Genomic DNA, 23,505 nt, shown 5'->3' on the forward strand with positions numbered 1-23,505 from the left:
TTCTTTTTAAAGCTAATCCTAACAATGTAAAGTTCTAGTTTTATAAAAGCTTTTAACCTATTATAAAATGTTAAGACATACCAGTTACTAGCCATCCTTATAAATAAACTGTTGGTTACAATCAAGCTAAGTTATAAATGATTAATAACGGGGTAGCCTTACTCAGTCACATGTATATGTTTTCAAAAGCTAAGCTTAAAACAAGAAACAAAAAACAAAGTGGTCTATTCAGATCTTCTAAGGCAGACTTCTAATACTACAGAGATCTATAGAATATGGTGTTTAAACTGGTAACTAAAAAGCTTATAATATCAGACAGAGAAGCTCAGATCCTAACAATGACCCAAGGTCTCTAGAGAAGATTATGGGGCACCTAGGATTGTGACGACGCTGACCAGTGAGCAAGATGCTCAAATGGGATGCCTGTTGCCAGGCAGGACCCGGCTCAGACTATGGACAAGCTGCAGGGAACTGGAAAATGGATTGTGCCACCTTTGCCTAGACAAAATAACCTCAGTCTTTTCCATATCCCTCTTCCACGGAAAGAAAAAAAAACTCACTTCATGAACCTGGCAAAAAATTTCTGCTGCCCCCCAATGCTATAGCCACTTGGTATGGCTAAGTGTATATGGACCGGTCGCTGTCATTTTTTAATAGATTCAAAAGTTACATAAAATTTATCCTTATAGATCTCTGGTAGTATTGATGTCTGGTCTAGCCACAACATTGTCAGCTTGGAAGTATTAGGCAGCCTTGATATGGCTCCTAAATAAGGATCTAAAAATATAAACAACATATAAGTCTTAAAAGTATGAAATATAAAAATACAAAATTTAAAATACAAAAATTCAGAGCTTAACAGTTCATAAAGTTCTGATAAGCTAAATGAGCACTGACTACTTGCTGTTCAGTCACAAGTTTTTATTATTTATTTTATTGTCATCTAACTAGAATTGGAAGAAATAGAGGAAAAGACCAAGCAAAAAATGCAAGAAATGAACAAATCTCTTAAAGAAAGTAAGGAAAGCCGGGGAAACGAATCAAACAGTTGAAGGAAACAACTCAAACAGTTCAAGACTTGAAACTGAAATTGAGACAATAAAGAACACACATACTAGGGAATGCTGGAAATAGGAAAACTGGGCAAACGATCAGGTACTACAGATGCAAGCATAACCAACAGAATACAAGAGATGGAAGAGAGAATCTGAGGGGCTGGAGATAAGCAAGAGGAAGTAGATTCATCCACCAAAAGCTCTTAAACACAACAAATCCTTAAAACAAAACATCCAGGAAATGTGGGACACTGTGAAAAGGCCAAACCTAAGAATAATAGGCATAGAAGAAGGTGAAGAAGCCCAGCTTAAAGGTGGAGAAAACATATTCAACAAAATCATTGAAGGAAACTTTCCCAATCTGAAGAAGGACATGCCTATGAAAGTACAAGAAGCTTACCGAACACCAAATAGATGGACCAAAGAAAAAAGACCCCTGGACACATAATAACCAAAACACCTACCATACAGAATAAAGAAAGAATATTAAGAGTAGTGAAGGAAAAAGACCAGGTAACATATAAAAGCAGACCTATCAAAATTACACCTGACTTCTCCAGGGGATCTCTCAAGGCCAGTAGGTCCTGGATAGATGTTCTACGAGTACTAAGAATGCACGGATGCCAGCCCAGACTATAATACCCAGCAAAACTCTCAGTCATTACAGACAGAGAAAACAAGATATTCAATGACAAAGCCAGATTTTCACAATATTCATCTACAAATCCAGCCCTAAAGAAAGTCCTGGAAAGAAACTCCAACCAAGAAACTTAACTACATTCACAAAGACATAGGCAATAGATAATCCCACTCCACCAGAACCCAAATGATAAACTAAGGCAAATATATGCACATTAACAACAACAACAACAACAACAACAATTCTAAAACAAACAAGAATTAACAATAAATAGTCCTTTCTTTCCCTCAACATTAATGGTCTTAACCTATAAAAAAAAAAAAAAGCCTATAAAAAGACACAGGCTAACAGAATGGATACGAAAACAGAATCAATCCTTGTGCTGCATACATGAAATACATCTAAGCTTTAAAGACAGACATTAACTCAGGGTAAAGGGTTGGGAAGAGAGCTTCCGATCAAATGAACACAAGAAGCAAGCAGGTGTGGCTACCCAGATAGCTAACAAGTTACACTTCAACCCAAAATTAATCAAAAGGGATGAGGATGGTCATTTCTTATTCAACACAGGAGAAATCCATCAGTACAAAGTCTCAATTCTGAACAACTATGCCCCAAATACAAAGGCACCACATTGCTAAAAGAAACACTACGAAAACACAAGGCTCATATAAAACCACACACACTCGTAGTGGGAGACTTCAACACCCCACTCTCACCACTAGACAGGACCACCAATCAGAAACTCAACAAAGAAACAAAGACCACCGTGCTTTAAAGTTGGAATTCAGCAACAACACAATCACAGAAACCTTACAAACTAATGGAAACTGAACAATGTTCAATTGCACCATACCTGGATCAAAGAAGAATTAAAGAAAGAAATTAAAGACTTCCTAGAATTAAACAAGCATGAGGACACAACATGCCCGAACTTATGGGACACTTTGAAAGCCACACTACGAGGGAAGTTCATTGCACTAAGTGCCCATATGAAGAAAGCAGAGGATAGTCACTTTAGAGAATTAACAGCACAACTGAATGCCTCAGAACAAAAAGAAGCAAATTCACCCCAGAGGAGTAGAGACAAGGAAATAATCATTTGGAGGGCTGAAATAATAATGTAGAAACCAGGAATACAATACAAAAAAAATCAATGCAACAATGAGTTGGTTTTTTGAGAAAATCAACAATATAGACAAACCTTTATTCAAACTAACCAAAAAGCAGAGAGAGAACATGCAAATTAACAAAATTAGACATGAAAAGGGGGACATAATAATGGACACCCAGAAATTCCAGACAATTTCCAGGTCATACTTTGACAACCTGTACTCCACAAAATATGAAAATCAAAGGAAATGGACAAATTTCTGGATAACAATCACCATATATAAACCAAGAACAAATAAGCAACTTAAATAAACCCCTGATGATATAGAAGCAGTCATCAAAAGTATCCCAACCAAAAATAGCCCAGAGCCAGGTGGCTTCAGGGCAGAATTCTACCAGAAATTCAAAGAAGAGCTAATACCAATACTCCTCAAATTGTTCCACACAAGAGAAGCAGAAGGTTCATTACCAAATTCTTTTTACCAGGCCACAATTACCTTGGTACTCAAGCCACACAAAGACGCAACTAAGAAAGGGAACTACAGACCAATATCACTCATGAACATCGATGCAAAAATACTCCATAAAATACTAGCAAATCATATCCAAGAACACATCAGAGAAATCATCTACCATGACCAAGTAGGCTTCATCCCTGGATTGCAGGGATGGTCAACATACAAAAATCTATCAAGGAGATATACCATATAAACAAACTAAAAAAGAAAAACCACATGATCATATCACTAGATGCTGAAAAAGCCTTTGACAAAATTCAACACCCTTTCATGATAAAGGTCGTGGAGTGATCAGGGATCACAGGAACATACCTAAACATAATAAAAGCAATGTACAGTAAACCAACAGCCAACATCCAACTGAATGGAGAGAAGCTTAAGACGATTCCTCTGAAATCAGGAACAAGACAAGGCTGCCCTCTCTCTTCAATATTGTACTTGAAGTTCTAGCTAAAACAATAAGACAGAAAAGGAGATCAAGGGAGTAAAGATTGGAAAGGAAGAAGTCAAACTGTCACTATTTGCAGAAGATATGATAGTTTACATAAGTGACTCATAAGTGACTTACATAAGTACCAGGGAACTTCTACAGCTGATAAACACCATCTGCAAAGTAGCAGGATACAAGATAAACTAAAAAAAAAAAAAAATCAGAAGACTCACTATATATAGATGACAAAGGGGCTGAGAAACAAATCGGAGAAACATCACCCTTTACAATAGCCACAAACAACATAAAGTATCTTGAGGAAATGCTTACCAAACAAGTGAAAGACCTATATAGCAAGAATTTGTGTCTTTAATGAAAGAAATTAAAGAAGATACCAGAAAATGGAAAGATCTTTCATGCTTGTGGATAGGTAAGATAAACATATTAAAAATGGCAATCTTGCCAAAAGCAATCTACAATTTCAATGCAATCCCCATCAAAATCCTAGCACACTTCTTCACTGACCTTGAAAGGATAAGAATCAACTTTATATGGAAAAACAAAAGACCCAGGATAGGCAAAAATAAATCCTGTACAATAAAGGAATTTCAGGAGGCATCACTATCCCAGACTTCAAACTCTACTATATAGTTTGAAAAGAACTGGGTATTGGCACAAAAATAGAGAGGTAGACCAATGAAATCAAATAGGAAATCCTGATATTAACCCACACACCTAAGATCACCTGATTTTTGACAAAACAGCTAAAAGTATACAATGGGAGGAGGAAAGCATCTTCAAGAAGTGGTGGCAGCACAACTGGAGGATGGTGTGTAGAAGACTGAAGATAGACTCAAGTCCAAATGGATCAAAGACATGAACATAAATCCAGCCACACTGAACCTCTTAGAAGAGAAAGTGGGAGGTACCCTTGAACAAAATGGTACAGGAGACCGCTTCCTGAACATAACTCCAGGGGCACAGACACTGAGATCGACAATTGATAAATGAGACCTCCTCAAACTGAAGTCCTGTAAGGCAAAGGACACAGCTGACAAGACCAAACAGCAGCCCACAGACTGGGAAAAGACCTTCACCAACCCCACATCTGACAGAGGGCTGATCTCCAAAATATACAAAGAACTCAAGAAACTAGACACCAAAACACCAAATAACCCCATTAAAAAATGGGGTACAGAACTGAAGAGACAGTTCTCAATGGAGGAAATCAAAATGGCTGAAAGACACTTAACAAAGTGCTCAACATCTTTAGCTGCTATCAGGGAAATACAAATCAAAACAACTCGGAGACACCATCTTACTCCTGCCAGAATGGCTAAAATTAGAAACACCAATGACAACTCATTCTGGAGAGGATGTGCAGAAAAGGGAACACTCCTTCACTGCTGGTGGGAGTGCAAACATGTACAGCAATTTTGGACAACTGTATGGCGGTTCCTCTGGAAATGGGAATCAGTCTACCACAGGACATGACAATCCCACTCTTAGGCATATACTCAAAGGATCCAAATCCATGCAACAAAGACATCTGTTCAATTATGTTCATAGCAGCAGTATTTGTAATAGCAAGAACCTGGAAGCAACCTAGATGCCCCTCAGCTGAAAAATGGATAAAGAAGATGTGGCACATGTACACAGTAGAATACTACTCTGCGGAAAAAAAAACAATGGAATCTTGAAATTCGAAGGCAAATGGATGGAACTTGAAGAAACCATCCTGAGGTAATCTAGCCACAAAAAGAGGAACATGGTATGTACTCACTCATATATGGATTTTAGACATAGAGCAAAGGATCACCAGCCTATTATTCACACCGCCAGAGAAACTAGAATACAAGGATGAATCTAAGAGATTCATACAAGAGTCCTCATCTAGTAGCTGATAGAAACAGAAGCAGACACCCACAGCTAAACACTGAGCTAAACTGGAATCCAGATGCAGAGAGGGAGGACAAGACCAGGCTACAGATGCCCACAGAGGCAGATGACCTGAACAAGGAGAAGCTAATGGACCACCAGGATGATAGCTGGGAACCCAGCATTGGACCTACTCAGAGCCCCTGAACATGAGTCTCAGTTAGAAGGCCTGAAAAATCTAAGGGTCTCTGACTGTGGAACCAGGATGCATCCCTGGTGCACAAAAGGACTTCCTCCATGGAGGGATACTCCCTTAACCAAGAGGCAGTCGGGAGGGCCTAGTGCCTACTCCAAAGGCCTTGACAGATTTTGTGGACACCTCCTGGAAGGCATCACCCTCCCTGTGGAGTGGGGGAGGGGAATGAGATGGGAGGGTGGTGTTGGGAGGAATGGGAGGGTTGGGAAGAGGGAACTGGGATCGATATGTAAAACAAGACAATAAGTGGAGTCAGAATAAAACAGCATGTCCATTTTAATATTTGTACAGTTTTAGCTTTACATTTTTGTCTGGAAAAATATGAACAAGCCCAGGTATACCATGCCTCTCATATGCCCACTCTGAGGCCTTTCCATCTTTCACTGACTCCCTTCCCCCTCCCCCAATAAACTTCTTGCAGTACTCTGTTGTGTGTGGCATGTTTGCTTAGTGGCATACCTTGGCAAGGCCCCCCAAATGGTACCTGTAAGGAGAAAATTAAAAAGACCCCAACTAAGTAAGTGACCACTGAGTCTACTCTTTGGGACAGGAAGTCATGAACAGATCCCACAAGGGGGAGCCTGAGCTCATCACCAACCCTGTAAACATCACTCCCCACCTCATTGATTCTTAAGAAAACTGGGAACCAGGGAGCCTCCCCAACCTGCCAGTCATTAATCCCACAGACCCCAGGATATCCTTAAAGGAACAGGGAACTAGATAACCACTGCAGATTCCAGGAAATGTCAATCAACCCTGCCTGGGCAGAGGACAGTTAAGGCGCCTTTGCCTATTCTTTCCTGTTCTTTGCTCTTTAAAAATGCCTTGCATTTCAGTTCTGGGATTCAACTCTCCCAAGAGATTGATGCCCCAGCTAGCTGGTTTTTCTAAATGAACACCTCCATGTGCTTGCATTCGGGCGTTGGTGGCTCCTTGAAGCTATGGGGGTCTCTTGGTTGGTACAACAGTACCCACTCTGATGTTTTTTGTTTCTCTTTTATCTTTTCTGAGGGGCCAGGTGAGAGGTGACACATGACTTTAATTTCAGTGCTAGGGATGCAGAGGCAGGTAGACCTCTGTGAGTTCCAGAAAAGCCTTTGTGCCCAAATTCTGAACCCCCAAATCACCAAGAGACCCATTCCGATGCAAAACAAAGAGTCTTTAATAGTTTTTGTTGTTGTTTTCCAGACAGAGCTTCTCTGTATTGATTTGGAGCCTATCCTGGAACTAGCTCTGTAGAACAGGCTGGCCTCCAACTCACAGAGTGAGCCTCTGCTTCCCCAGTGTTGAGATTAAAGACCAAAGACCAGCTGTGGCTTTAATAATTAACAAGTTAACTCAGGCCTTTTGTCTGTCCATCCCACATGTTGGGTGGAGTGAGAAGGACCTGGAAAGCTCATAAGGCAGAGAATCTATTGGGTAGAGCAAGTAGAGTGTCTAGGGTCCACAACAGTGTCAGGATTGGAGCACTTCCAAGCTTGGGTGACCTGGCCTGTGTTGATTGGTCAATAGTCCCTCCCAAGGGGGCTTGCTATGCTCTGTATGCCCCACCCCCCATGTTCTGCCACTGTTACCATAGAGCACATCCAGAGCTCACTAGCTAACTTCTGATTGATTCCTTGCCATATGCAGGGTATCTGACTTCCTAGTGACTGGGGCAGGTCCAGCAAGGTCAGAAGGCCAGAAACTCAGCAAAATGTTTTGAGTCAGAGGCCTGAATTTTGCAGGGTGTTTTCTGCAGCCTGTCATGTCTGCTAAAGCAGGGTGCTGGGTGAAAGCCTGGTCCCTTCAAGCCTAGTCTACATGGTAAGTTCCAGGTCACCAGGGTCATTAGACCCTGTTCCAAAAAAGAGAGAAAGGAAGGAAAAAAGGAAGGAAGGAAGGAAGCAAGGAAGGGAGGAAGGAAGGAAGGAAGGAAGAAATGAAAGGCAGAGTAAGTGTCCAGAATCAAGGAATTGCTTTTGGCATAATCACTGTGCGTCCTGCTGCCCCACCCCCCCCCCACCCACCAGCCAAGAAAGGTGAAATGGAGAGCTAGCTCATGTTTGGTAAAATACGGACCAGAGATAAAATGGCTGCCTGGAAAACACAGGCCCAAGGTAATGAGCACTGGAAATGCCCCCAGGGGTCCTATTACAAAGGGCAGGATGGAGACAAATGAACAGTGAGTGGCCAGAGGGCAGAGGTGCCTCAGAAAGGTCCAGGACTGTTTTGTTTTTTTGTTTTTGTTGTTGTTGTGTTTTGTTTTTCCAAACAGGGTTTCTCTGTATTGCTTTGGAACCTGTATTGAAACTCCCTCTGGAGACCAGGCAGACCTCTAACTCACAGAGATCCCCCTTCCTCTGCCTCCCGAGTCCTGGGATTAAAGGCCTGGCCACCAATGCCTGGCTGAGCGGTTGGTGTTTTGGCAGTCTTAATTTTTAGTTAAAAAATAATTACTTTCTGTCTGTGGGTATTGTGTCTCCATGTATGTCTTTTCACCATAAGCATACCAGTTGCCCATGCAGGTCTGGAGAGGGGGTCTGATCCCCAGAAACTAGAGTTACAGATGGTTGTGAGCCAGGTGAGGACCCAGGCCTCAGGACAGGAAGCCAGTGCAATTAACCTCTCAGTCATCTCCAGGTCCCCTTAACAGTCTTATTGAGATGTAAATCACACCTCCTAAAATCCATTTACCTCCACTCTGTGACAAAATGCCCAAGAGCAACCAGTTAGGGAAGGAGGAGTTTCCTTTCATTCCTGTTTTCAGAGGGACAGTCCATCCTGGTGACAGATGGACAAAGAGGTGTGGCTGTGCACAGCCTGCAGGGGTTGTTCTCATTGGCTGCATGAGGAGGCAGGGCTCATGGTGAGGAAAGATGGCTCAGCAACTAAAAGCTGTAGTTTTTATGTAGAGAACCTAAGTTCAATTCCCAGGACCCACATAGCAACTCATAAGCACCCATAACTTCAGTTCCAGAATGCACAACACAGACATACATACATAAGAGCAAACCTCATACACGTACAATAAATTCTTTAAAAATAGTAAAAAAAGAAAAAAAATTAAAATCCAAAATAATAAACGAATGGCTACACCATGAACAGAAAAAACAAAAACAAACAAACCCACCCCATCCCCACTTCCTCTGCTGATGCTGGAGGTAGTCAGAACTCACCTCAAGGCTGTGATTCCCTAGCCAAGCCAGAACCCAATCTTCTGAGCCACATTATCATAATGGCCTCTGAAGCCCCTTCTTGCTAATGAAGCTACTAATCTCCTCCCAACCAACTGGAGACTTCACACAGAAGAGGAAGATATGAATCCTGGCATTCTGTATGCAAAAAGAGGCTGCAAGAGACCCAGTCAGTATTCTGCACTAGGATTGTAAAAAGCTCAGTTAGTCCTCAAGCCCTCTGCATCCCAACTCATAAACCAGACCCCACTGTGGCAGCATCCTGGGTTTTCAACGGTCACCACGAGAGGGCGCTGAGACAACAGCTGCGGAAAAGTGAGCATTCGCTGCTAGTAGGTGCCTCATAATCTTCCATTGAGGGGTCACACCCAGCTACCCTACCTTGCCTCGTTTTTTCGGCTATGGAGTCTTGATTCTGCATCCCTGGCCATAGGACCTCTGCCCAGCATTCCTCTCCTGTTTTTCGTTCCAGGCGCTGACTGTGACTGAATGACAGAATCAAAGTCAGCACCAGACACAGGTTAATAACCGCGAGAGGGCGCTGAGACGTAGCTGCAGAAAATTGAGTGGCTCACTGCTAGATGGTGCCCCATCCTTGCCTCTGCCTCCTTTTTCAGCTATGGGGTCTTAATCCTGCATCCCTGGCCTTAGGACATCTGCCCTGCTTCCCTCCACATGCGTTTCGTTCCCGGTTCTGACTGTGTCTGACTTCACAGAATCAAAGTCAAGTCTTGCTGAAAATATACCCTCTGCCTTTGGGAAAAAAATCTCTGGCACTGTCTCCTCAGAGCCTGACACAGGTTAATAACCAGCCTCCAAGCACATTGTTGTTTTTTATAATTACCGGATCGCTTTGGCTCCTCCCCAGAGGGAGCAGGTGCGTGTCACAACCCCGAGTGTGCCCTGTCACTGTTGCCACCAGCTACCTATGTTTACACAGCCCTGCTGGGAGCCCCTTCTCAGGGAGGCCTAGACCCAGATTAAACACATAGTTGGTTTGCTGGAGAGAACTGCAACAAGACCTGCACGCCAAATCTCCCCAAATCTTAGAGGGTAAGTTAATGAAAGATTGCGACTGAGCAGCACATAATTTTAAACCCAGCCATTTTGCTCTGAGGAATCTGTCATAATCCAAGGACTATCAAAATCCAAACTACAGAGACAGTAACATAAGCATATTCGTTGCAGTGCTTTCTTGATAAGAACTGGCCTAAAACACACCGGATCCATGCTGTGTTATAAAGGATACTGTGTAACTATTGCCAGTGTTTGAGGACTGTGAGACTACGCTTAAAAGTATCAAGTTGGGCTAGACAGATGGCTTCCTGGTTGAAAGCACTGGATGCTCTTGCAGACCACTCCAGTTCAATTGCCAGCACATGCATGATTAACTCTAATTCCTGAAAATCTGATGCCGTCTACTGGCATATGTGGATATCAGGCATACCTGTCGTCCATATATACACCCAATTTTAAAAAGGAATACAACTTTAGTGGTGCATATCACTGAAGAATTAATTACACATTTCTAGATTATTCTATGTTTTAGGCAAAAATCATGGACAAATAAAAGCAAATGAACTGTTTCTAAGAACTGTAAAAAAAAAAAAAAAGTTAAAGGTGGGTATGGTGGCTCATGCCTGTAATCTTTGAATTGAGGTGGCTGAGGCAGGAGGCTCATGAGTTTGAGGACAGCATCTACCTACACACTGAGACCCTGTCTCAAAAATAACACCAAACTAATCTGAATCAAACCAACCACTTCAAGGCAAACCCGGCTGCTTGTGAGTCAGCTCAGAACACTGTCCTTCACCATTTTAGTCCTTTGGCTCCCTTTAAGTGAGCCGGGCAGCTATTAGCTACTTAAACCAAAGTTTAACAAAAATAAATAAATAAATGCATTTAAATTAAAAAAAAAAAAAATACAGGGCTACGATATCTTTAAAGAGGGAATGGAGAAGCAATCACAAAGGAAACCTGGGAAAATGCTTTCATCTCCTCAAAGAAAGGACAGAAGCAACTGGGGTGCTGGTCCTGGTGCCACTGAGTCACAGCAGGACTGGCGGTCAAGGGACCCTCACTTGAGGGCTGCTCCATCACACACAAGTCAGACAGGAATCCCCAGGCTTGGCCCTCCAAGCCTGGTGCACAGTGGAACATCATGCAGGAGGAGAGGGGAAGGTTGGGTTCCACTGCCTAGCAAAGGGAATTCTAATGCAACCCTGCCGTTTCTACATGTATGGGTGTAAGCCATGGCAGAATTTACATACTGTGCAAAATGGGGCCCAAGGCGCTACTCACAGCACTGGGGAGGCTGAGGCAGGGTTGTTGAGTTCCACAACCTGGATTATATATCCATAAAGTGAAGCCCTGACTCCAAACGACGAAATAAGAAAATCTCCCCTAACCTGAAAGCCTGAACAGAGCACCATTGCCGTGCACCTGCCCAGCAGTGTCTTCACCTCCACTCACAGGGTCACTGGAGAGCCCAGGGAAGTTGAAGCAGTGGGTGTGGTCCTGACCTCAGACTTGTAATTCAAGGGACTTGGGGGTCTTCATGTTCAGCATGAAGAATAGGGAGTGTCGTCGGTTCATCCAGAGGAGCCATCGTCTGCAAAGACAGCACCTGCTCCCTGCTCCGCCCTGTCTCTGTTCTCCAGGTGTTTTCCGGGTGTCACAGAGGCCAGGGAATCTGGTAAGGGCCAGCTAGCTGAGGTACTCTGATACAAAGGCTCTGGCCCCTCCATCCCCATGGGGTGAAATCCACAGGAGATCTCTTTAACAGATGGAGCTATCTGCCCTGCCAAGGTCCTGAGATCTCTCAGGGGCCCTCAGTCCAGCAGCTGCCTCTGGCGGCCAAAATCCTGGGCTGCAGCCATGGATGGAATCTGGGTCCCAGAACTACCTGCATTGGGACTTGTGCACAGAGGGCTAGAGCAAGATAAGCAGGACAAGCAGCCTCAGCCTAAGCTGGGCAGCTTTTTCCCATCCTGTAAAGACACATATCAAACCACTCTCCCTTTTATGTTAAGGCTTCAATTCTCAGAAGTGATTCACACAAAATACACAGAAAGTGGCATTTTCAAGGAAAAGTAATTTATTGGTAATCTGATGACATTTGGGTTGTAGTTTTGAAAGCAAAGAGAAGATACATCAGGAAAGACTTGGGGATAGAAACATTGTCTGTGGCCCACAGCCAGTGACTCACACCTGTAATCCCAGCACTGAGGAGGCAGGAGCAGACAGATCAGAGAGTTTGAGGTCAGCCTGGATACAATGCCAATTCCAGGATAGCCAGGGCTACATGGAGAAACCCTGTCTCAAAGACCCACCAGTGCCAGGACCCCAAAAGGAAGTCTGTTTGTCATCCTGTCACTTCAGAAGCAGCATACACTTACTAAAAATATTTCATGTGGAAAACATGTCCGAGAATTCCCTTGTGAAACCACATGGTGTTTGAGTGAGGGCTCTGGGTTCTAGAGTCTCCAGGATGAACTTGGCTTCAGTGCTTAGTAGCTCTGTGGCTTCAAGATGCTTGCAAATTCACTCTAGGTTTCCTTTGTCACAGGTTCCCTTCCCAGAGGAGTTCCATAGGAAGTGATTTCAAAATAATGACCCCCCCAAAAAAATTTTACAGGAGCACCAGCATAGTGGTTTATCTCTATAATCCCTACACTTAGGGGGATAGAGGCAGGAGGATCATGAATTTGATGTTCACCAAAACCACACAGAGACACCCTGTTTTGAAAAACCAATACTTAGAGTTAGGAAGGTAGTTTAGCCATTATTGCTTTTTGCAGAAGGTCTGGGATCAGTTCCCAGCTCCTTCCTACATGACTGCTTAGTCTGTAACTCCAGTTTCAGGATGTCCAGTGCCCCCTTCTGGCATCTGTGGAATTCACACACATACATACTGTACTTGCATAAATACAGACAAAACACGAAAAAAGAAAAAAGGAAAACAACAGAAAGACAAAAGACATCAAGTACATAGCATTAATATATATATAGTGTCTGCCACATAGAAGCCATGGTGCAAAGCAGGGACAAACTGGAGATAGGAGGGGTAATGAAGACACCCAGCTCCTTCCCTCCCTGCATGCACATCTCTCATAGGGGAAAAAAGAAGGGTCAAATGTTTCATCCTGTGCCCGGTGTCATTGGTTGAGCTCCAGCACTAAGACCAACTAGCCAAAGCAAAACTGAGCCACTCAAGGGCTGGGACTAGACTCAGCATTACAGCATTTGCTTTGGATCTACAAAAAGTGGGCTGAAGTAGGGCTCACTGGTGGAATTTACCTAGCTCCTGCAGGGCCCTGGGTTCCATCCACTGCACCACAAGGAAAGAAAAGCATCAAACAAGCTGTTTTTCAGATCTGAGCTGCTGTCACTTAGGGCAATCAAAGACAAGCTAACCAAATCCCGAAAGAGCCAGTTTCACCCCAGGTGATAAGTGCCTACCCGTGGGTTAACCTTCCTGTTGGTATTTCTGCCCTTCCCTTAGTCTCCTCTGTCATCCTCCTCAATCCAGCTCATCAGAGCACCCACTGCATGTTGATTCTGTGATTGCAAATAAAAGGCAAGTAAGGCGATCAGTTATGTCCCCACCTCCTATCTCCCGGCTTCCTGAATGTTGTCCTGGTTGGTCTTGGACTCCTGGGCTCAAAGATGCTCTCGCTTTGGCCTTTCACTTATCTGGGACCCTGGATGTGCATCCCAGCCCCTAGCTCAGTTATGGCCTCTGAACTCAATTCATCGTTAATTTTGGCTTTTCCCACGAGTGAAGTGTAGATTGCACCAGTGCAGGGAGGAAACTGGTCTGGGACAGAGACCCTGAAAGAAATAACTGATCTGAAGTGGCAGAGACAACAGCCTTTGAGGTAAAGCTGGGTATGGGGGCACAAGCCTGCAGTCATAGGCACGTAGCAAAATCACTTGAGCCAAGAGTTCAAGTCCAGCCTAGGCAACACAGGAAGAAAAAAAATTGGAGTTAATTAACTTACACTACAAAAGTATAAAGAATCAAAAGGGCCCAGAACTGACAATAAAAGGAAGAGATAAATAAGTGCCATGATTTCCCACACGAAGGCAAAACAACTCTAGAAACTTAATCGGAGTTACTCAGGACAGCCTGGGAATTAGATAGACTCAGAGTACAGAAAGTGCCTGGCAGCTGTGGCTTCACTTAAATAGGAACCACTGTTATCATAAGGCCACAGGGAAATCCCTGGGGGAAGACGGGGAACACTCAGAAGGTAAGCACAATCCGGCAAGAGGTGGCTCTGAACCCCAAGATCCCATAGCCTATGGGGGTCTAATCCTGTGACAGGTACCTAGAGGTCCTCTTCACAGGAAGAGGGGCATCTGTCACAGCTGGACAGCCAATGTAAGAACTTCAGTGAGAGCCACAGGATCTGGACTACCAAGCTGTTTGTGGATGCCAACAGCCTGTACGTTTCAACAGCACACACCTCTCCAGCAGAGGACAGTCCAACAGGATGTACCCACACTCCTGCTTACGACAGTCAATGCTCAAGATATACAGGTTTCTCAGAGGTACCTGTCAGGCATCACCCACTCCCAGGTCACTTTCTGGGAGCCACAGAATCATCCCCCAGGTAAAGTGGCCTAGTCACCATAGCAGATCTCAGCCCCCAGCTTCTTGGTCATATAGGTGGTTAGCATGTCCAAGAGATTCTGCTGCATGGCCTGATTGCTCATGACCAGAGCAATGAGCTCTATAGCGTCTGTCCAGTCCAAGTTCCCGATGATGGCCTTGGCTTCGTTAACCAGTTTCTGCTGTTCAACAGGGGGCAGCTCCATTAAGATCTGAGGTACAGGCTTAAACTGTCCACTTGTCATCCAGGCACCTAACAGACCCCCAACAGTCCCACCTGGAAAACAAGGAAGGATCAATTAGTCAGCCTCAACCTCCAACAGTGGCCTTGGTTTCCTTCGAGAAATGTGGCCACTGTCATGACAGTTGGGCACATTCATGAACAGGTCACAGCCAGCTAAGATTCAGCCTGATTACCAGCAGAGCAGAGGATTAGGTCCTCTCTAGTCCATTTGTCCAGGTGATTGACACCCATGCATGTCCCTCCCAATGCCCCCCACTTACACCCTCCCCACATCAGACCTGTATCCACTAAGATCCCCTTCATATCTGAGCACTCCCACTCACTCCTGAGGTTCCTGAACAATCTGTGTCCACAAAGGGGTCTGACAGGGAAATGGTCTTCCAAGAAACCACTTGCCTGGACAGGATGAGAGGCTGAGCAGTTTCCATGGTATGGCTGTGATAAAACACGACGACAATAAACAACATGGGTGGAAAGAGTTCATTTCATCTTATGCTTCTCAGGTCACACTTGCTCACTGACAGAAGTCAGGGTAGGAACTAACTCAAGGCAGGAGGCAGGAGCTGATGCAAAGGCTTGGAGAGTGCTGCTTACTGGCTCGCTTGACCTGCTTCCCTAAAGCATCCAGAACCACCAGCCCAGGGATGACCCTCCACAATGAGCCACACTCTTCCACATCAGCAGTCGCTCAAGAAAAAACACAGTGAGCTTGCCCACAGGCCAGCCCAGTGGGGGTATTTCCTCATTGCAATTCTCCCTTCCAAAATAACTCAAGCTTGTGTCAAGTGGATACTAAATCAGTGGCTGGCAGGAAACAAGCCCCAGAGGCTAGGAAATCCCCAGAGAACTCACATGGGAAATGACTCTGGATGCAACTCATGTGCTTCCCTGGGAAACTGTCTTTTATTCCATCTCTCAGAAACACAAAAACCAACATAATTTACCATTTCCCTTTCCAATACTGGAACACTTCTACTGTCTCTTGCTTGTTTTTTGGAGACCAAGTCTTGTTGCATAGCCCAGGGTAGCCTACAACTCTTGCTCTTACTGCCACAGCATCGCAGCCGAGAATCACAAGTGTGTGCCAGCCACCAAGCAAGCTAGAAATACTGTTTTTAGATTTCTGCTTCCTTCTTTTCCAGATCTGGTAGGATGGGGGTGGGAGGGTGGGTCGAGAATTGCAGCTAAGTACTCTAACACAAAGATATAACCTTAGCTAAAAACACTGGTTTTACGTTTTAATTTTATTTTATATTTCTCAAGGCAGGGTTTGTCTGTATAAGAGCCCAGGCTGTCCTGGAGCTCACACAGATCTGCCTGCTCTGCCTCTGGGATTAAAGGTGTCGATGGCCACTGCCTGGTTTAGAAATATTGTTTTCTAAAAAGATCTACATATTTATTTATTATATATACTGTGTTCTTCCTCCATGGCACAGGAGGGCCCCAGGTGGCTGTGAACCACTATGTGGTTGCTGGGAATTGAACTCAAAACCTATGGAAGGGAGTCAGTGCCCTTAACCACTGAGCCTTCTCTCCAGCCCCTAGGTATATTGCTTTTAAATGTAACTTTCTGGTCACAGTTAAGGCATGCTGTTAATGAACCTGAAGATCTGGTAGGATGGAAAATGCCATGTCACCAGGTCCTGTGCTGCAGGACACAAGGTGAAGGAACAGTAGGGGCAGAGGTATCAGACTCAACACCTTCAAGGTCAGGGAAGTGATCCAAAGTGATGAAGAGAGCACCGGTCTGGCGGTAGACTCTTTTAAACCAGCCCTTGAGAGAAAGAGGCAGGTGCAGCTTGGAACAGTTTGAGGCCAGCCTAAATAGCAAGAGTCTTTCTCAAAATAGCAAATGTTAAAGGGGGCAGAGGGGTCTGTGGTGGCCTGGGAATCTAGGTTCCTGCCTGAAGGAAAAGCTACTATCATATTGTAGGCAGCCAACGGCTGCCACTGGGAACATCAGATCTGAGTTCTAAGGTCTCCTGTGAACTGCATATAACAACAATCAGATGCTCACAGACGCAGCCTGGCTGGACTTGGGAGTCTTTCCCAAGGAACAGAATACGGGAGGAGGAGCTGGGTGGTGGTGGTGCACGCCTTTAATGCCAACACTCGGGAGGAAGTGACCCCTGTGAGGTTGAGACCAGCCTGGTCTACAAGAGCTAGTTCCATGACAGCCTCTAAAACCACAAAAAAAAAAAAAAAAAAAAAAAAAAAACCAGTAACAGAATACGGGATGAGAAACAGAAACTTGAGAGTAGAAATATCCAGCACACATGGCCTTGACCATGTTGCCAAGGTCAGTCTCACTGGAGGTGCCACAGGATGTCACATCTGGACTGCCACAGAACACACATAACCTCTGAGGCTTTCCCTCCCAAGACTACTGAGAAGCACATCATACAGCGGAGAATTTTACAGAACACCGCCCAGCCACTTCCCAAACCCAACTATGAAAAGCACAGCCTAGGAAACTGCCACAGGCCACAAGAGACTACTGGAAATGGACTCATTCAAAGGAGTGTCAACTTGGGTAGTGTCATCTGTCACATACCCTTGATCCCAGTACTTGGGAGGCAGAGGCAAGGGGATCTCTGTGAGTTCCAGGCCAGCCCGGTCTACATAGTGAGTTCTAGGACAGCTAGTGCTACATAGTGACACAATGTCTCAAAAAAAAAAAAAAAAAAAAAGGAAAAAAATGGGGCATCTCAGAGCAAAACAAGGCTGTTGTGCAAAGTCTGGTCAAATGAAAATGTTTCACAGGCTGCATTAGTGCTGACTGCTCGGTCCCCACCGAGGATGCGAAACACATTCCCACCAGAACTAAATCTGAGAGAGGGACAAACCAGGACTTTCTGAACAATCTTTGCAACTTCTACACGTACAATGAGGATCTCGGGTGTGAGGTTCAATCTGTAATATATAGTTTCAGACCAGCTTGACGTACACAGAGAGACCACAGCTCAAAAGGTGTGGGTGGGACTGACCAGTTGGTTCAGTGGTTCAGAGCAGGGCACTGGATGCTCTTTCTGTGAGCTGATGTACACCCACATGGCAGCTCCAAGAAATCCTTAACTCCAGCTTCACAGAGCCTGATGCCCTCTTTTGGTCTCTGTGGGTATTGCAGCATACAGAACATGGACATACTATACAGGGAAACATCATACACATAAAATAAAAACAAACAAATCACTTTAGAAATATGCAATTAGGTAAACAGACAACACAGCTCAGTGAGAACCCACTGGTAGGCTGGGCTCAGAAGACAGAGGGCGACACACAAGTTTTCTGAATCTAAACAGGGTAGCCCCTGGGAGCAGACACTCCCCCTGGCTCCCAGTACAGGGGCAGCCAGTCTCTAAGGAAAGGATGATTGCAGGGGAAGAAAACCAGTTCATTCACACGTTTGACTGACTCTTTTTCCTGACACCAAAGAACCTCTTGAGCTGACTGTGCTACACACGTTTGTATGAACTCCTCACAATCATCAATATTTGACTTACAACAGCACTTCATTCGAAGGGTTATCGAGACACGGATGAACAAATTACTACTAGGTCTTAGAAGACAGGAGAATTCCTATGTCTTTTGTGGAAAACCAAGCACCCACCCACGACCAGGGGCCAGAAGCAGTGAGTCCTTACCAGCGTTACTCAATGTAAAATAATGGCTCCCACGACAGAGACAGCACACAGGTATATGATAAAACAGCCCCAACCCGGCTTCCCCTAAGCACTTAGATAGGAGTGGTGAGTCGAGGCAGTCACTGGGGAACAAGAAATGGGCTTGGCTTCTCCTTTTGTGGGAAGAAGCTGACGTCGGGACTACGGAAGTCACAGATTTGGGGAACACAAAAGGTGAAAGTCTGGTGCCATCATGTATTGAGGGGATACAGGGATACTTGTCAGAAAACAGAACAGAAGCCAGCCTCAGTACTAAAGAGCTTCTCTCTGTCCAGCCTGTCCCAAACTGGGGACTGAAACCACCTAGCAATAGCTTCTAGAAGACTGGGGTCAAAGAGGGGATGTACCCCTAGGTTGTTGGCTCTCAACAGTAGTCAGTAAAAAGCCACCCAGCTGCACATGGCAGGTGCCCAGCCTGTCATGGGGATGCCAGCCAAACTGTACTGAACGGCCCATGGTGGCCATCTCAGCTGAAGGCAAGCAGAGTGAGTGAGCAGCGATCTATGGCTTTTGCTTCGGTTCCTGCCTTGAGTTCCTGCCCTGACTTTTCTTCATAATGAACTCTAAGCTGCTCCAAGGTGCTTTACGTCCTGGTGTTTTTTCACAGCAACAGAGAACAAACTAAGACACAGCCAGGCTGTGAGTAACTGATCATGGAAAGAACTTGGCAAACGTAGCTCCCTTCTCAGCTAACACGGCAACAATGATGTACGGAGGGGGGACATCGCGAGGGCCCAGGCACCCCAGTACCTTTAGACTCAAGGACACATTTCTAGGGAAAAGGCAGAGCCATGGGTTCCTAGAGGGAAGGTGCCTCCCAGGTCTGACAGATGCAAACACGAAGCTAAGAGAATCCTGTATCCCACGGAAGCTGTGAGGACATACTACATACATATACATACTACATACATACAGAAGCCACCGGCCTTATAAACTCCCAGCTCAGGGTATGAGGTAGGTACCATTCTTACTTACCAAGTCATTCTCCCATGTGGTTCCAAAAAAAACCTCAAGCATACATACCAGAAGCCTGGAATGTAGTATGTAGCCCAGGCTATCCTGCCTCCCCAGGGTCAAGGGATAACACATCTGAACTAACACTGGCTGTAGCTGTGAAGACACACTCACCAAGAGCAATTCCTGGTGGGCCACCCACCAAACCACCGAGTAAGGCCACTGTCCCTGTAACCAAGGCACCCCTCACAGAATGCTTGAAGGCCGCCTTCATTTTTCTCTCCTGGGAAATGGAACACAGGAGCTTCATGACATCATCCACCTCGATGGGCATCTTATCAGACCTTAAAAGATGATTCAAAGAGATGGGTAGTTTAGTGTTTGCTCAAGTGTGTACCTTAAACAAGGTGTTTCCAGGTGTTCTGTTGCATGGATGTCTGTGTACCACATGTGTTCAGTGCCCTTGCAGGCCAGTGGTCCTGGAACTAGAGTTACAGACATCTGTGAGATACCATGTGTGTGCTCAGAATGAAACCTGGGTCCTCTAAAAGGGCAGCCAGGGCTCTCAGCCTCTGAGTCTGTTCTCCAACCCCTTTGTATTTTAGTTTTGTTTATTTTTGAGATATGACCTCTCTTGCTACATACTCCAGATCAATCTATTTACTTTATTTATTTATTTATTTATTTATTTATTTATTTATTTATTTATTTATTTTTTGAGATAGTCTTGCTACATACTCAGGACCATAATCCTTTTGCCTCAGGCTTTTGCCTGGGGGAAAACAGGAGAGTAACAGCATACTCTGTGACTGAATGGGAGAGCTTTAATGACTTGTGAGTATTTTGACCCAAATGCATCAGTTTCTTGAATCTCAAAAAGAGCACCAACCTTCCCATAAGAAGTTGCTTGGCCTTGTGCATGCCACATGGGCACCCAGTCCTGTGTGTTCTCTGCTGCCAAGGAGCCGGGCAGCTGCTAACAAGGAAACAGGAGTGGCAGAGTGGATGAAAGGTCTTTTCTGCCCTCAGAATGGGTTTAGACCTCAGACAAATGAGGAAGCATCCTCAGCCACAGGCTTTACCAGTCCCCTAGCAAGCTAAGCCTGACCTCTCTCACACCAACAGCCTTTCAAGTGGCTCCCACAACCTTTAACACACAAAGCCTGGCAGGGACAAGAACGTCCCAGCCACATGGCCTCTCACATGTGACAAGGCTTTGAATCAAGCCAGAAGGGGGAAAGGACATGACTCTGTGGCCACACTGGCATCTGCCTGCTGGGTAACCCAGAGCCAGGAGTCAGATCGTTAGCTTTAAGGTGGAAGTTAAAAGTGGGACGAAAAAGCAGTTCTTTCTGGTAGACTGGGAAATGCTCTGAGTTTGAGCCCCAATACCAAAAAAAAAAAAAAAAAAAAAAAAAAAAGGGTGGACCCTTATAAGGAGTACATAGGAGGATGTAGTGTTGACTGAGAGGAGCCATGGGCACTGTAGATCCTGTTGGGACAATAGTTCAGTATACTAGCATGGTCCATCCTCTCAGTACTTGGGAAGCTAAAACAGGGGGTTTTTGAACCCATGGGCAGCCTGGATTAGTCAGTTAGACCCCCTAATAGCTAAATAAAAATGATGATTAGTTAATTAATAATAAAGAAAAGCACAAACAATATGAAGTAGCAAGATGAAGCCATTACAGAGCAAAGTAAATCAGATTCCTGGGTGCTTGCCCATGGGCACGATAGCTCACAGCTGCAATTTCAGCACTTGGGAAGTAGAAGAAAAATCATAACACATCTGAGACCAACCTGTGCTACACGGTGAGATCCAGGGTGGCCTACATTACAGAGCAAGACCCTGTCTCAAAACAAAAAGAGAATTCCAGGAGCTTGCATGATACATGAAAGGATCGACTTGGGCCCTTAAGAAGAGTGTCCCAGCACTGGGGAGGCAGAGGCAGAGGCAGAAAGATCTTTGTGAGTTCAAGGCCAGCCATGGCTAAGAGTGAGTGCCAAGATAGGCTCAAAAGCTACACAGAGAATCTCTGGCTGGAAACACACACACACACACCAAAAGAACAATGATTGTGTCACCAGGCAGTGGTAGCACATGCCTTTAATGGCAGCACTTGGGAGGCAGAGGCAGTCGGATCTCTGTGAGTTCGAGTCCTGCCTAGTCTACAAGAGCTAGTTCCAGGACAGATTCCAAAGCAATACAGAGAAACCCTATCTCAAAAAACAAAAAGGAACAAAAGCAAACAAACAACATGCTGACACACCCCTGTAAGTTCAGCACTGGGGAGGCTACGGTAAGAGGACTCACAGTTCAAGACCAGCAGTAAGGAACCTTAAACCTTAGATGTTCTTGATATCTCTTGAAAGATCAGCAGGTGACAGTGGTAGGTTTCCTACATAGCTGACAGACTGGGCTGGCCAGGTGCTGAAACCCAGCACTGGTGAAGTCTGCAGGGCAATGTCCTCTGCCCGGGCCTCGCCCCTGCCTACATGCATCCTTTTTACTTAGTCGTAGCGGAACGCTTCTCAACCTCACCTCCAACTAATGTGGCCTTCTGCGCCCCTGACATCCCTTCCCGACCATCTCTAAGCTGGCACCCAGGTCCTGCAGTCCGCTAAGGCTAAGCTGTGGGAGCCACCGCACCGCGCACGCGCGCTCCTGCACACCCGGGGATGCTGGCTGAGCTCGGAGCCGGCCTGACTCTAATCTCAGCCCGTGCCTCAGTTCCTCCCCACGAAGATGAACAGGCCCAGCAGTGAGCCCGACACTGTGGAGTCCCCAGCCGGCTCCGCAGATCCTGGCTTCCCTGCGCACACCTTTACCGTGCTGTGTTTGAGATCACCGGGATACTGTGGTCCGCTCTGCTCCGCCGGCTCCGCTTTGCCAGCTCCAGAGAGGCGCTCACAGGCCACGGCCACCCTGGCTCCGCCTTCTCGCCTTCCGGCTCAGCGGGCCTTCCGGGTCGCAGTGTCCTGGGTCCCTGTCTTCACGCGGATCGGGCCTGGAAAAGGACCTTGCGGACTCAGCCGAGCGTCCGCTGTTCCTCCCTGCCCCGTCCCAGCATCTGGTTGACTGACACCGAGACTATGACCTTGAACCCAAGCGGGGGACGTCTGGAGAGGACTTTGTTTCCAGTAGACCCGCTGCGCCCCACCCCCACCCCCAGGGCTACCCAGCCCTACACCCAACCTGATGTCTAGGATCCAGGGTCGCTTCTGAAAGGTCCTCTCCGAGCAACTTTTATGCTGGATCTGTGACCCCGGGAGTCTTGGTCGTGGTAGATGCTGCAGGCGGTTGAACTGTCAGGAAGTACTACTGATTAACTCTGGGGCCTGCGTGGGACTTGCAGGGCCTGGCCTAGCTCTCAGACCTCCTAGGGTTACAAAGGAGTCTGTGCCACTTGCAGTGAAAGGAAGACCACTAGCAGTCAAAGGGAGGTCGCTTGAGAAGAGAGCAAGAGTAGTAAAAACAAAACAGGAGAGGCCCATAGGTACAAGAGTCCCCTATTCCTGACTCCAGGAACCCTAGGGCTAGCCTTGTACTATCCCAAACTCAAAAACGGCTTCTGGAAGCGCTCCCAATACTGTGAACTATAACCCTGAGCAAACAAAGTCTTGCTGAGTAGGTGAGGACCACTGACACTCTAGTCTTGGGAGATCTTGACTCTGAACATGCAGTCAGAGGAGGCAAAATTGTCTGGAGACTGATGGCAGTCTCGCCTTGGGCTCCATCACTCTTCTTCTAAAGGTTCATTCATCATCCATCCTTCACATTTCCATAGACATCCCCTTTCCATTGTATCCCTTTTGTTACCACTGAGCACGTCTGCATGCTTGCTGTGGCCATTCCATGCATTGTCATCACTGCCAGGATTATTGTTATTCCTGACTCCCTCAGCCATCATCACCACCTGAATCTCCCCCAAGTCCCCAGC

General features: G+C 45.6%; 1 protein-coding gene across 1 annotated transcript; it reads right to left on the reverse strand.

The window, feature by feature from the left end:
• Positions 1–14,604: 14,604 nt before the first annotated feature.
• Positions 14,605–22,546, reverse strand: LOC127238672 (protein C19orf12 homolog). The gene is made up of 3 exons (XM_051207336.1): positions 22,388–22,546; positions 19,739–19,908; positions 14,605–14,960 (listed from the first exon to the last, which is right to left on the reverse strand). The coding sequence occupies exons 2-3, from the start codon at positions 19,896–19,898 to the stop codon at positions 14,695–14,697; spliced, it is 426 nt and encodes a 141-aa protein (XP_051063293.1). The 5' UTR covers positions 19,899–19,908; positions 22,388–22,546; the 3' UTR covers positions 14,605–14,694.
• Between the last annotated feature and the right edge of the window lie 959 nt (positions 22,547–23,505).

The sequence above is a fragment of the Phodopus roborovskii genome, unplaced genomic scaffold (assembly GCF_943737965.1).
Source record: "Phodopus roborovskii unplaced genomic scaffold, PHOROB, whole genome shotgun sequence".
In the NCBI taxonomy this organism is placed as follows: Eukaryota; Metazoa; Chordata; class Mammalia; order Rodentia; family Cricetidae; genus Phodopus; species Phodopus roborovskii.

Coding starts and splice junctions, on each gene's coding strand:
- LOC127238672 (XM_051207336.1), bottom strand. CDS start 19,898: ATGCCCATCGAGGTGGATGATGTCATGAAGCTCCTGTGTTCCATTTCC. Junction 14,961..19,738: donor CCCACCAGGAATTGCTCTTG/GTGAGTGTGTCT, acceptor CTTGTTTTCCAG/GTGGGACTGTTGGGGGTCTG.